The sequence below is a fragment of the Perca flavescens genome, chromosome 10 (assembly GCF_004354835.1).
Source record: "Perca flavescens isolate YP-PL-M2 chromosome 10, PFLA_1.0, whole genome shotgun sequence".
NCBI lineage: Eukaryota > Metazoa > Chordata > Actinopteri > Perciformes > Percidae > Perca > Perca flavescens.
Window position 1 is genome coordinate 34,308,579 of NC_041340.1, and position 14,981 is coordinate 34,323,559.

Sequence of the window (14,981 nt, forward strand, 5' to 3'; positions counted from 1 at the left end):
TACAGCATGTGGTGCTGAAAAGGACAGCTCCCAAAGCTGTAACATCAGAGGACGTGGCACAATTCAAAAGCACAGCAGCACTGTGGAGGCTATTGTGAATTATAATGACGGATTTTATTTCAATTTATTTTATTATATTTTATTTGTCAGTTTCGGATTTGAAGCAATCCAGGGAAATGAGACTTTACGTTGTAAACACTGCAACTACAAGAAATGCTTGAAAAGGTTGACTAGCTCTACTACAATACACAGTACTAGCAACAGCAACGTGTCAAGAGGGCCATCCATTCTTTCTGACACACACACACACGCACACACACGCACGCACGCACACACACACACACACACAGCAACAAAGAAAAACACCTTTTATCAAATCCAATGTTACTAATATTTTGATTTTGTGATAAAGTACATTAGATCAATATTGGTCTGTATATTTTAGATATTGGTACAGCAGTATACAGAGTAACCACAAAAACGTTATGAGTTACAAAAAATATGCAATTAAAAAAAAACAGTCATCAGTTAATGAATACTTAATTAATAAGTCATGTATCCCAGAGTTTGACTTAACATCAAATGATTAAAACTGTTGCTGCTTTAACAAACACTGTCATTAATCGGTATTTCAGCGGAGAGTATAGTGTCCCATGGTCTAATTGCTGAAGTCCAGATTATCAGATCATTTTTTAGCCTAAGGGGAAAAAAAAAAAAATCAAGCTCTGGCACACATTGACACACATATCAAAACATATCTGTCTCTATCAAAATGGGTTGAACCCCATGGGTTCCATATTCGCACATGCCATTTTCATCACAACGTGCAATAAAGTCTGACTGCTCTGCATAATCGATACGGCACAATATATACAGTACAGGCCAAAAGTTTGGACACACATTCTCATTCAATGAGTTTCCTTTATTTTCATGACTATTTACATTGTAGATTATCACTGAAGGCATCAAAACTATGAATGAACACATGTGGAATTATGTACTTAACAAAAAAGTGTGAAATAACTGAAAACATGTCTTATATTTTAGTTTCTTCAAAGTAGCCACCCTTTGCTCTGATTACTGCTTTGCCCACTCTAGGCATTCTCTTGATGAGTTTCAAGAGGTAGTCACCTGAAATGGTTTTCCAACAGTCTTGAAGGAGTTCCCAGAGATGCTTAGCACTTGTTGGCCCTTTTGCCTTCACTCTGCGGTCCAGCTCACCCCAAACCATCTTGATTGGGTTCAGGTCCAGTGACTGTGGAGGCCAGGTCATCTGGCGCAGCACTCCATCACTCTCCTTCTTGGTCAAATAGTCCTTACACAGCCTGGAGGTGTGTTTGGGGTCATTGTCCTGTTGAAAAATAAATGATGGTCCAACTAAACGCAAACCGGATGGGATGGCATGTCGCTGCAGGATGCTGTGGTAGCCATGCTGGTTCAGTATGCCTTCAATTTTGAATAAATCCCCAACAGTGTCACCAGCAAAGCACCCCCGCACCATCACACCTCCTCCTCCATGCTTCACGGTGGGAACCAGCATGTAGAATCCATCCGTTCACCTTTTCTGCGTCGCACAAAGACACGGCGGTTGGAACCTTCATCTCATCAGACCAAAGCACAGATTTCCACTGGTCTAATGTCCATTCCTTGTGTTTCTTGGCCCAAACAAATCTCTTCTGCTTGTTGCCTCTCCTTAGCAGTGGTTTCCTAGCAGCTACTTGACCATGAAGGCCTGATTTGTCTCCTCTTAACAGTTGTTCTAGAGATGTGTCTGCTGCTAGAACTCTGTGTGGCATTCATCTGGTCTCTAATCTGAGCTGCTGTTAACTTGCGATTTCTGAGGCTGGTGACTCGGATGAACTTATCCTCAGCAGCAGAGGTGACTCTTGGTCTTCCTTTCCTGGGGCAGTCCTCATGTGAGCCAGTTTCGTTGTAGCGCTTGATGGTTTTTGCGACTACACTTGGGGACACATTCAAAGTTTTCACAATTTTCCGGACTGACTGACCTTCATTTGTTAAAGTAATGATGGCCACTCGTTTCTCTTTACTTAGCTGATTTGTTCTTGCCATAATATGAATTCTAACAGTTGTCCAATAGGGCTGTCGGCTGTGTATCAACCTGTCTTCTGCACAACACCACTGATGGTCCCAACCCCATTAATAAGGGAAAACATTCCACTAATTAACCCTGACAAGGCACACCTGTGAAGTGAAAACCATTTCAGGTGACTACCTCATGAAGCTCATTGAGAGAACACCAAGGGTTTGCAGGCTATCAAAAAAGCAAATGGTGGCTACTTTGAAGAATCTAAAATATAAGACATGTTTTCAGTAGGCTACATAATTCCATATGTGTTCATTCATAGTTTTGATGCCTTCAGTGAGAATCTACAATGTAAATAGTCATGAAAATAAAAGAAACGCATTGAATGAGAAGGTGTGTCCAAACTTTTGGCCTGTACTGTATATATTCATTGACAGTCATTAAAATCCTCACATTCCAAGGGCTCGGCTGCAGGCTTCGGGAAGGAGGCTCCGTTCATACCGAACTATCTCTAGGACCCAGTGCTTCTCCTCCTCAGTCTTTGTAGTTTTTGAGTGGAGATGAGGGAGACTGAGATGCTTCTTGCTTATCACGATTCACATCGAGCTTTTTTTTTTAACCAACTGAGGGGGGTGCTGAACAGGGCAATTTGAAGCCAGGATCATCTCCCACAACTGCTGCTTTTTAATTTTTAATTATTGTTCTCTTTTTTTTCCTTCTTTTTTTTTTTTTTTTTTTAGCTTTTAGCCTATTTCACTTCTTTCCGTATCACTGTTACAATTTCTTTTTTAATTTTTCTTCAAATTTTGGAACACTATGAAAGCCAATGCATTTTGGGTGCATAACTGCTGCTGGCTGGGACTATGATTTCTCAGCTTTGTTCTCATGACACACTTGCACTCGTTCAATTTCATCAAAACAGGAGAAAGCGCTGATTTGTCTTTAACTTTCTTGCATCTTCGACGATTCCAGCTGCAGCAGGTACTTTCTGCTCTTGAGGTGAGTCTGTATATTGGTTTTTTTTATCCAACCCCCCCTCTCAGACACAAAGGAAACGTCTATTTTATTATTATTTATAAGAGATGCTTGAAAGCGTGGGAGGGGAACACATTTTCTCACACGGTATTGGTTATTTTCTAGCCTACGTTTAATTAATTTGTAATGGTCTAAATTGTTGATACAGCTTCAGATCGGTGTACTGACTTGATCCAATATTTTTCCTAACAGTAATGTTCAGTGAGTGGAGGCGTGGGAGGTGTCAGTGAATACTAATTGCTGTCAGTTGCGGTCTCTGCTTTTTTTTTTTTTTTTTTTTTTTTTTTTTTTTCTCGCGTGCTGAAGGGAATCCCTAGAAATAATTATGGTTACAATGACTGTATGGGTCACATATAAATCCACTGGCATGTCAAGCCGGTTCAATTGAGCCTCCCTTCGTTCCAGCGGCTGTCCTGCTGTGTGTAGGTGTTGAAGCAGCCATGTGGAGCGGAGACAGCGCGCCTCTACTTCCCATCTGCCTGCTGGCACTCACAGCTCTCTGGGAAACCAGGTGAGTCTATGGGAGACGCCTTGAAGAGATCACAATGTATGAGCTGTATTATAGGCAGATGATGACTCACTGTGTGTCTCTGGGGACGGACTGGAGGTCTCCACTTATCAATCACTCATTATCAGTGGGCACTCAATGCGCAGGAGGCGAGGCATTTAACGCCTTCACCTATCCTCAGTCAAAAACCCGGAGGGCATGTGGGTAATTATTCAGCCTATTGCACGTGTAGTAGCCTACAATTTCTAATATAGGCCTAAACAATCCATACTGGTTTCAAAATGTTGTTTGGTGTTACAAATGAGATGGACCAGCTTGAGTTGAAGCCTATTCTATAACAAGATATTAATTGTTGTTTCAACAGCCTTTCTTATTAGATAAGCCTAATAGCTACAGCCAATATCAACCTTGAAATGTGATTTTGTGGCCAAATGGATTTTATTCCCTCCAAGGAAATTAAAAGAGAGGCTATATCTGAGGCCTAATTCCTGCTTTAAATTGATATGTCTGAAAATGTGTCTAACCTGCTTTGTATAGGCTACCTTCATTTTTACTATGGCTGCAGCAACCCACTGTTTTATCAGAGGACATCTCACATTATCACATCAGGTGTAAAGGTGACAGTTTAGGTCATTTGAGTGTTCACACTAGAGCACAGTTGACAAAAGAAAGAAACGGCCAATGAGCATGAGAGGCAATTTAAAATAGGCCACTGAATCCAATATCCACTACGTCCCACTCCCTACCAATGTATAAACTAGGCTACTGTAGATTCTAAACATGTCTGGATGCCAAATTGTCCATGATGGCCTGTAGTGCTTGACTGTAGGCTGGTTTCACAGCAGACATTTTGACATGTCACAGTAGGCTATTAAAAAGTACAGGTGTAAATAATAGGCTACAATTAATTACGTCAGAATTCTGCTTAGTTGCTTTGGTTTTAGGGTCCTGGTGTTATTGGCCTAAATGCTGGCTCACTGTCACAAACTGGAACGCCAGAATAGAGTAGAGCCATCGTTAATGTCATTAGTAACCCCTGTGCTTTCCCACCATTTCAAAAGTCAAAAGAAGGGGAAGAACAAGAACCTCATATCCATATACAGTAGGCTAGTAGACATTATCTGTTAAAAAGTAAAGACGATTGGTCCAATTGGTTTTTACAATCAATTCAGCAATTCCAAAACAGTAGGCTATTGTTGTTTTTTAATTAGCTGAATTGGTTGTAGGCCTACTGCATGGCTGGCAGTTAACGTTGTATCTAAATATATATATATAATAAAAAAAATTAAATTAAATTGAAAATTAAAAAAATAAAATGAAACATATGTTTGATTTTATTCTAAACATGTCGGGACTTTTTTTTTTTTTTAATTTATTTATTTATTTTTAGATGCAACGTTAACTGCCAGCCATCCGCAAAAATAAAAAATGGCTGCAACGCTGATGAAGGCATTTTGCCATAGGCTACTGGTCTAATGAAAGTTGTGTAGGCTAATTCTGTTCAGAAATTCCAGATATTTCCAACTTTACGACAAGGAGGCTGGAGGTCTGTACAACATGACATGAACACAGCAAAATTAACTTAAATGCATATAAGTATATGTAACTGTTTTTGTATGTGCTAATAACGTTCGTAAAATGTCTTCAGAAAATCATAGCAATGCAACCTGCTTTTTGGTAGCTAACGTTAGTTGGCTAACTCCACCCTGTCTAACAGCCCCCGCCCAGCAAGCCTTGAAAGGTAACTTGGTTGGTTAGACAGCTAACGTGACGTTAGCATGCTAATGCTAATACAGAACAAAACATATTAGCATAACAGATGTGAATGAACGGTTGACGGATAAATGTGAAGGTTTACGTTATAATTTCCTCCACCTAAGAGTCCCACACATGCTAATGCAGGTTTTGTGATTATTTATTTGCTTACAGAGCCTAAAAATAGCTATGCTGGCTGTTGTGATATGGGTGTGATTTAAAAACTGGCAAAGTACTGTTGCTATATCGGAGAACATACTGTATTTGAAATTAAGAAATATTAAGAAATGCCTAATCTATTAGGTTAAAACATTAAAAGTAGGCTACATTAATCTAACATCTTCTCTGATGGTAACTACATAAATATGGTCCAAACAGAAAATACCCAGATGTGTAAAATGATTAAAATTGTATAGACATTCCATTCTTAATGTGAAATATGGCCAGATTTTGCACCAGGCAGTGGTGAATATGTCGAGCTTTAATGTAGGACCTTCTCTGAATTTATTTACCATGAATCTCTAGCTCTGATTACATTTGCATATTCAGTTGTGTTTTGGCTCCAAGATCAGATGGCTCACAAATGTTCCTCCTTGAACTGGGTCATCCATGTGGATGAGAAACAATGTGTATGTGTGCATCTGTGAGGGCATGTATGAAGTCTCTGCCAGATCGTAATGACCTCTTTTTTTCACCCCCTTAATCAGGCCTCAGTGGTTATCAGTCTAAATACATTTAGAATGTAAAAAAACAAATAATTCCTGTTTGTGAAGTGTCCCTCAGCTGGTCACGTTGTTATTGTGTGTCCAACCACTAGATCAGTGAACGCCGATGACACATCTGATGCCTTTAAAACAAACATCACCCTGTTCACACGGATCCTGGACAGCTTGCTGGATGGATATGACAACCGTCTACGGCCAGGTCTTGGAGGTAAGAAAAGGATCTACTATCCTTGGATGTACAGAACTGTATCATTTTACATACTTTTAAATTGATACTATCTAACTCACTTTTTGGAATGTTTTGAGCTCCCATTCATTATGAAACAGCATGTGCCTTTTGTTGGTTGCTCATTTGGAGTGAAAACACTTTGTTTAATATCAGATTTGTAGTACTGATAACCTTTGGCAACAATCCCCTCAAGAATAAACTGATCAACACACACTGTGCACAAAACATTTAGGTTATATAACACTCACTTTACTTCCTGGAAAGTCACGGCAGCAGAACTGGCCACATTTAACCCAGCACATAGCTATATTCTTGCTTGACTTTTTCCGGGAAAAATAAGTTTGTCCGTCGAATCTGTCAGATATTAGAGGTCAGCGTTAGTTTGATTGTGCTGCATGGTTGTAATGCTAGTTTGACTCTAGGGGCATGCTTGAAGTGATGGCAAAGTAATACTTTGGAAAATCTGACTGGATCTTGATCTATCTAACACAAATCGACCCATTCTTTCTTGGATTATATTTTTAAAGGAGCAGTTTAAGTAAAATGTAGCATTGAAAATCGATTGGTTTTGTTATGCATGACCAGACCCAGAAATGGCAACATAACATAGTAGGTCCCTTAGATTTTTGCACTTTTTGTCATTAGCTATTGGCACAATGGTTAGTGTTATTTCAATGGAAATCTGCTAAGCCACCACTACACTCTATAGACAGAGAATGCCATGAGCCGCTTTCCGACCAAGTAGTTACAGGAACATATTTATAGGAAAAGTCCACTTGTAAGCACATCTACTAACTACTCTCCCCCAAAACCGTTTTTTCCATTTGCATTCGCATTGGCCAAGTGGCCATAGGGACTATTGGAGGGGTAAGGGAGTGATGCAAGCACGGCTACGGTCTTTATAGCGTTAAAGTCAGAAAACAAATACACCAAAAAAAGTATGAACTAAATACTAAATCTAATGTATATAGCCTATTTGTCAAAATTTAAACAAGTCTCCCCCGCCTCTGCCTGCTGCTCTGTGGCCGTGTGTGTGTGTGTGTGTGTGTGTGTGTGTGTGTGTATGTATGTGTATGTGACTGTATGTGTATGTGACTGTGTGTGTGTGTGTGTGTGTGTGTGTGTGTGTGAGACGGCTGGCCAGCGAAAAGACAGTTAACCACAGGTTCCCGTTGATCTTATGATGGACATGTGTTGTGATATTTAAACAAACGAACCATCAACGGCGAAATAAAAGCCTCTTATTTACGAGAGCAGTCTAAGAGACCTCCAGCTTACAGCGGGGTCTCTGAGCACGACTGGCTGAGCGACGAGCTAGCGGCCCCGGCAGGCGCTTGCTGGCTGTCGCCTCACTTCATGGAGCTTCTCAACTCCGAAAACTTTTAAGTAAATTGTCAATTCGGCATCGATTTACGCAAGACTATAATATATAAGCCTATATTCAAAATCAAAACAGTTCATTTCTCGCCTAAAGCGTTGTCAGAAGTGAATTTAGTGATGAATAAGAAGGCGGAAATTGTTACAATTGTCCCATTCTTGGTCTGTCTGTACCGGAAACCCAACCCTCGTTGACCTAGGTCCCTATGCTGAAAAGGGAACAGCGAAAAGACCCTGCCTTGAAGTAGGAGCTGAAAGAGTTACAGGAGCTGCGGCCAGAGGAACTTAAAAATCCCCAAATTGGTCCAGTTGGAACACGAGAAAAAAAGGGTTCTAGGAATTTTATGTTCTAGGAACTGCAAAAAAATCCCTCCAGTCGGAAACCGGCTATTGATATCTCAAATGGTCAACTGGGAGATTTTTTTTTTAAAGTCCAAAAGCATTTTGTAGTACATTTTGTGTCCTACTTTTAATGAAAATTGGCATTAAAACATGAAGCATATGCTTTCTTACCACGTGTGTTTATTTGTATATATACAGTATATTATATATAGGCCCATATGCAAACATATATATATATACATATATTTATTGAATAATATATATTTATTATGAGTATTTGTGAATTGCTGTAATATAAAGTATAAAATATATTTTTACATTCTGCTCAAATTTAGCCACTGAAATGTGATTTTCCTGAGCTTTTGTGAGGTTTCAATATTTTCCACTCTGTGCAGAGTGTGCATTTTGTGTGTCGTTGAGAATCACATTTTCTCTTGTGGCCTCTGTGCCTCTCCATCCTCACTTCCATCCTCCATGTTTGGCATCTCATTTCCAGCTGGCTCCTCACCCCAAAGCTGAGCTCCTCCCTCAGGATTTGGTCCCATTTGAAATTCAAATTCCTGGGGCCATCAGCCCAGTCCAGGAGCTGCCATATGGGGAACAGACCTCCTTTAGCTTGTCAACTGGACTTACAGCAATGGTGCTGCTAGCTTATTTACTGTGTAGGAAAAGCATATTACAACACAGGAGCTCAATGTATTACTTTAAGGACCATAATGAATTTCATGGCCTGTTTCCATGCACCAAAATGTAAACTTACCTATAGAAAATATAAACACAGAGTATGTTTCTGGACGTTTGTGATTTGGCCCTGGCACTTTTGACAAGCTTTTTGAAGTCTGTTGGTGATTTATAGATTCTCCTCCAACAGACCGCTCTGGAGAAGTGATCCTGTTAAAGGCAGACATGGGGGAGCTCAACGATCTGAAGTAAAACATGAATAAAGAATTCAAACATCAATTAGACGCTTTTATCTGAGGTCTCTTACGGTACAATGATCTCATACATTTCTATCAGATTTGGCCCCGGTGGGAGCCAAACTCCCAAACTCAAGATGTAGTACCATACTGTACTCATTAATGTACACAGGGACTACATTGTGGAGCAGAATGCAGTCTAAGAACAGAAACATGACATCAGATGGAGTTTTCCACATTGTAGACACATTAGATCTTTATGTCTCATCTGTGGGAAAAACATGTTAACGCTTCACTGTGCGTCAGTTTATAACACGTTTATAATGGCGGAAAAAGCCCCCCATCACAGCTACATGAGTGTGTTCACTCAGACATACATTATATTCTGGGATACAGAGTCAGTCCCTTTGATAGTTTTCGTTGTTCAAGTAGTGTGCCACCCAAAAAAAAGGGGGCCTGAATTCCAATGTATCTAATATATAGTATATACTTCAAATATTCAATAATTTGTTTACAGCATCATTACACCTTACTTTCATATAGAACAGATTACGTATTTATGTATTTCTGCCCCATGGTCATCTGACTTGCAGTGGCACTCATATGTTTATGAACCCATGCTAAAGTTGACTAAAAAGAGGAATAAAAAAATCATCTTTTGGAAATTGATCTTAATGCCTAAATTTAAAAAATGAGGAAAAATCCAAGCTTTAAGGACACCAATTGTCTTTGTGAATGAATTATATATCGTAAATAAATAAATGTTCTTCCTTAAAATACATAAGTAAGTACACCTTTATGTTAAATTCCCATAGATGCAGGCAGATTTTTATTTTTAAAGGCCAGTTATTTCATAGATCCAGGATACTATGCATCCTGATAAAGTTCCCTTGGCCTTTGGAATTAAAATACCCCCACATCATCACATACCCTTCACCATACCTAGAGACTGGCATGGGGTACTTTCCATAAAATCATCTCTTAATGCAAATCAAACCAGCTAGGCTAACTGAAATAAAACCATGCCAATCTCTGGGTATGGTGAAGGGTATGTGATGATGTGGGGGGGCTATTTTAATTCTAAAGGCCAAGGGAACTTTATCAGGAAGCATAGTATCCTGGATCCATGAAATAACTGGCCTTTAAAAATAAAAATCTGCCTGCCTCTATGGGAATTTAACATAAAGGTGTACCCCCCTGTATTTTAAGGAAGAACATTTATATATTTACGATAAATTATTCATTCACATAGACAATTGGTGTCCTTATAGGTTGGATGTTTCCTAATTTTTATTTTTTAAATTAAGGCATTAAGATCAATTTCCAAAAGATGATTTTTTTTTTATTCCTCTTTTTTAGTCAACTTTAGCATGGGTTCATAAACTTATGAGTGCCACTGTAGGAGCTGTATTGTCCCTTATGTCTGTATTTTGCTCTTCCACATGATTATTCAAAGACATTTTTCAATTCCCTGCATAGAAAACCACAATGAAAGACAGCTATGGTGCGTGGACAAAATAACAGGAACAACGGTCTAATGTAGTACAATAAATCTTCTTAAAGGTACTTTAAGCGATGTCACACGTTTTTTAGGCTACAACATTTTTTTGTCACATACAGCAAACATCTCCTCTCTATCCGCGAGCTGCCGGTCCTCTGAACACACTGTAAAAAAACGCGGTCTCTGTAGACGGCCTAGGGTCCACACACACCAACAAAAACAAAGTGGCCCAACCTGGACCATGCAAACCTACACAAACCGTGTTCCAGTGTTCAGCCAATAACGGATGGTTAGTGCGCGGAAGCACAGAAGGGAGGGAACGGGACGAGGAGGAGGGAGGAGCGAGCTAGTCTTTGATTTGTGTGAAAATACTTTGAACGTCGACAAGAAGTAACATCATCCAACATCGCTTAGAGCGTCTTTTAACAAGACCACACTAGGGGTGGGCGATATATATCGTTTACGATAATATCGTCATTGTTGTGTTAACGATGTGCAAATTTACACTATCGAGTATTTAAATTACTTCAACAAAGATGGCGGCGCGCGATTGTGCAGCGGCTTCTAACTCTCCTGTCGGTGTATATTTATACAAATACAGCCACACTGAACTAATCAATATAGGACTACGATACAACACAGCTGTTACGAGAGCCTTCCAGGCGGCTCACAACATCCCGGAGGACACAGCCAGACCGGGCGCTCCAGGTTGTTGTCGGCGCTAGCACGCCGAGCTAGCTACCGGCAGGATGAGAAAATAACTGCGGCAAGAGTCAGACCAGAGGCGGAGGACTGCATTTTTGTGCATAATGAATGGGGTGCCAACAGCAGGCCTGTTGCCCCGCACGGCTCACCTGACCTGGAGCCCTGTCGGTAATATACAGGCCATTTTATTTACCACGAAAACACTGCCGTCTACATAGCCCCCGATGCTAACGTTAGCACAAGTTTGGCTCACTGCTAACCATAGTGAACAAACTGCAGTGCGGGGGGGATACATATTGTAGCAGGGGACTTTTACAAGGCGTCCTTAAAGTCTGTACTCCCCAGCTTTTTTTTCCAGCATGTAGATTGTGTTACTAGAGGGAAGAACACACTAGACCATGTATACTCTGACATCAAGAAAGCACACAGAACTGCTCCTCTCCCTCACCTGGGCCAGTCAGGTCACATCCAACTACTCCTGATCCCAGCATAAATCCCAGTCAGAAGGACATACAGCCAAGTAGAAGGACTATCAGAACCTAACACAGCCCTATCACAGCTCCAGGACTGCTTCCAATAAGGACATGGTTGTGTGCAATATGTTACAGAACAGAACCCTTTGTTTATTATTATGATTTCATCTTGCTTGTGTGCTGCACAACTTACATTACAGCAGAGGTGTACAACTGAATGTGTACTCAGAGTTCAATGTTCCTACACTAGTTCAATTAGTATTAGTATACTAGTATTTTGTCTTTGAATTGTTTTTACTTGAATAATTACACTTTAAAGAAAATAAATAAGAACTGTTTTCATTCAACATTGTGCCCATTATTATCATCAGTGATTAAGTAACTTAGACTTTTAAAATCACATTTTTAAAGGATATCGTCTAATTATCGTTATCGTCAAAATTGGAAAAAATATCGAGATATTATTTTTTGTCCATATCACCCACCCCTAGACCACACACTGCAGCCTTAAAAAAAGAACCTCTCAGCCACCGTTTCCAGTGTTTCCTTTAGGAGTTCTTTTAGCAGTGGGGGCAGGTCCGAACTACTTCAGCATGTAAATAATGCACCTAAAATACAAACGCTCTCCAACATGCACTCTAACAATGCAGCCCTATTTCTGATACCGTGGGGGGCAGAAATATTGCCGTGGGGGGGCCGCCACGGTCAAATCAACATAGAGGAAACACTGGTTTCAGCCAAAATGTTATCATTTGCAGTCTGTTACCATTTGACTGTACACAAAATGGTAGGCTCCTATATCAAGGTGGAACGTTGAGTTAGTGTTTAGAGGTTTTTCCTAAGGTGTGCGACATTTAAACCTATCCCGACAGCACTCTGCTGTGTCTTATCGTGGCGAACAAGAGCTGTGAGTTGAAACATTTTACCGCTCCAACTGATAATCAAATGATAAAGATTGGAAAGATAAATCTAGGGCAGAGGTTTTCAAGATGAAGCCATAAGTCCCCTTGGGGCTACTAGAAGGTTCCAGGGGGAGAGAAAAAAACAACTGTAATTGTTTTCAGGCTGCGCATTTCTCCAGAATTTATTTATAGCAAATACAGTATAACCACAGCCATTTGATGGCTAAACAGGCTATTACTGTCAGAAGCAAAAACTGCTATTTGGTCCACTACAAAGCCTATAATGTAACTATTGTGGACTAAATTGTTACCCACACTGGTTTAATCCAGCATTTATTTTTTTATACTTGTGATCTGTTTTGAAGCAATACCAAATGTAGCAATTGGTTTCTGTCACTTTAGCTGAAATCAAACCAGCAGAGATGGGAAGTAACGAAGTACAAATACTTTGTTACTGTACTCAAGTAGATTTTTCAGATATTTTTACTTTACTATTTATTTATGTGCCGACTTTTTACTTTAACTCCTTACATTTTTAAAACAGGATATCTGTACTTTCTACTCCTTACATTTTACAAAATTGGCTTGTTACTTTAGTTTCAAATAATTTCAGTGGAGATACCGTTATTATTTTTCGCATCATCAGTACCGAATTCAATCTAATTGGATGGGAATAAACTGTACATTGTTGTAATGTGCTGCAAATTGTGCCAACCGAAACACCACAAACTGCTGGCTTTCAAAAATTCACCATCACATTTGAAAAAACACATAGAGGTAGATGCACCTTTTTGTTGTTATCAAAAGCTATTTGTTGTTTGTTTCAGTAACTTCATTAAGTTTACGTTAATGGTCAGGTACGTTTGTTCTCCTGCTAGCAATGACGATGCCTTGGTTCGCTAGCATTTAGTTAAGTAACCCAAGTAACGTTTCTGTTTCTGAAGCTATTGAGGAGGAGAGGGAGGGGCAAGGTGGAGGGTGGGGGTGTGGCCTTGACCAACTGCCACTTTTCTCGTCTGAAAGCCATGATGTCTCTCTCTCATGGGTGGGCCAAATTCTCTGGGTGGGCAAAGCAGAGAAAGGGGAGGTAACCTTGCTCGTTATGACCTCATAAGGAGCAGATTCCAAAACTGCTCATCTGAGCTTTCATTTTCTCAAAGGCAGAGCAGGATACCCAGGGCTTGGTTTACACCTATCGCCATTTCTAGCCACTGGGGGACAATAGGCAGGCTGGGGGAACTCATATTAATGTTAAAAAACCTCATAAAGTGAATGCCATGGGACCTTTAAAATTACTTGGTCTTGTCTCAAATTGAGTTTATTTTGGGCTAATGTTAACGTTAATGTCTCAAACCTCTCAGACGTAAGTGAGAGAACTCATGTTTGAATTCTCACAGAATCACAATTTAATTCATATCTTGCTAGTCATAATCTTATTAACCTGGAGTCCCAGTCTCTGTCACAATAATCATATATGTGATGTTTTAAGCCTATTGGCAGACATCCATTTAAAATGTAGGCAATGTCCACTGAAGTTTCTCAGCTTGTACTCTAGTAACATTTGTGTAGTCCAGGTAGCTTTGCATAAAAATCTTTTGTCATACGCAAGGCTACTTTTACTTTTATACTTTAAGTAAATTTCCAAGCCTGTACTTTGTTACTTTTACTTGAGTAAAGAAGTTAAATCAGTCAGTACTTCTACTTGAGTACGGAAAGTGAGTACTTTTGCCATCTCTGCATACCAGGTTGCAGAGAGTGAATCTAGAAGGCACAGTTGCTCCCACATCATCATAGTGTGACTGCTAGGCAGCTCACTTCTGTTCATATTCACACTTCTGCTCCTAATTTGTTTTCATCAAAGACACGTAATCCATGTCTCGAAACATAATTAAATATGCAGTTTTGTTGTATGGGAACGTTGTTAGTTTGCTAACACTTGCTATCCGTGTTTCGAAACGTAATTAAGAATGCAGTTTTGTTGAATGGGAGTGTTTTGTTGTTAATTTGCTAACACTTACTGTATCTGTTTACTGATAAATGGAGCTTTATGCTACAGTGCTTTCTTTGGTGCAACACAAACTAAATCACAACACTGTAGCATGACACTGATATGCAAACTTGTATCATTGTATAAAGTTTGATATAATTGTTACACAGCTAATATTCGCTGTGGTGCTCTGATCTGTTTTCTAAGTTCTTGCTAGCTTGCCTTGTTTAAAATGGATATTGTTGAACATTTATGTTTGCACTGTGATTGACATTGTGATGCCTTTCTGTTGGATTGGAGTCTTTAATCTTGGTGTCAGGATGATTATTGCTGCTCATGCAATTATTAGGACCACAATATCTGCTCAATCAGCTTAAAAAGGCTAGCAATGCTAACTACACAGAAACATTAAACACAACACTTTACCTATACTACAGTACAGGACATCAGGAGTTAAAGACATGTAATCTGGACTGATGTC

The 14,981-nt window shown here is 39.7% G+C and overlaps 1 protein-coding gene across 3 annotated transcripts in view; it reads left to right on the plus strand.

The window, feature by feature from the left end:
* Nucleotides 1-2,515: 2,515 nt before the first annotated feature.
* Nucleotides 2,516-14,981, plus strand: part of gabra2b (gamma-aminobutyric acid type A receptor subunit alpha2b) — a 54,866-nt gene continuing 42,400 nt past the window's right edge. Inside the window, exons 1-3 of one of the 3 annotated variants that reach the window (XM_028589773.1) lie at nucleotides 2,516-3,043; nucleotides 3,485-3,590; nucleotides 6,160-6,275. In XM_028589773.1, coding sequence (XP_028445574.1) covers nucleotides 3,520-3,590; nucleotides 6,160-6,275 — 187 coding nt within the window. In that variant the 5' untranslated portion in view covers nucleotides 2,516-3,043; nucleotides 3,485-3,519. Of the gene's footprint in view, nucleotides 3,044-3,484; nucleotides 3,591-5,020; nucleotides 5,134-5,235; nucleotides 5,329-6,159; nucleotides 6,276-14,981 lie in introns of those variants that run through there. The other 2 variants (XM_028589775.1, XM_028589774.1) reach the window with 2 other exon arrangements.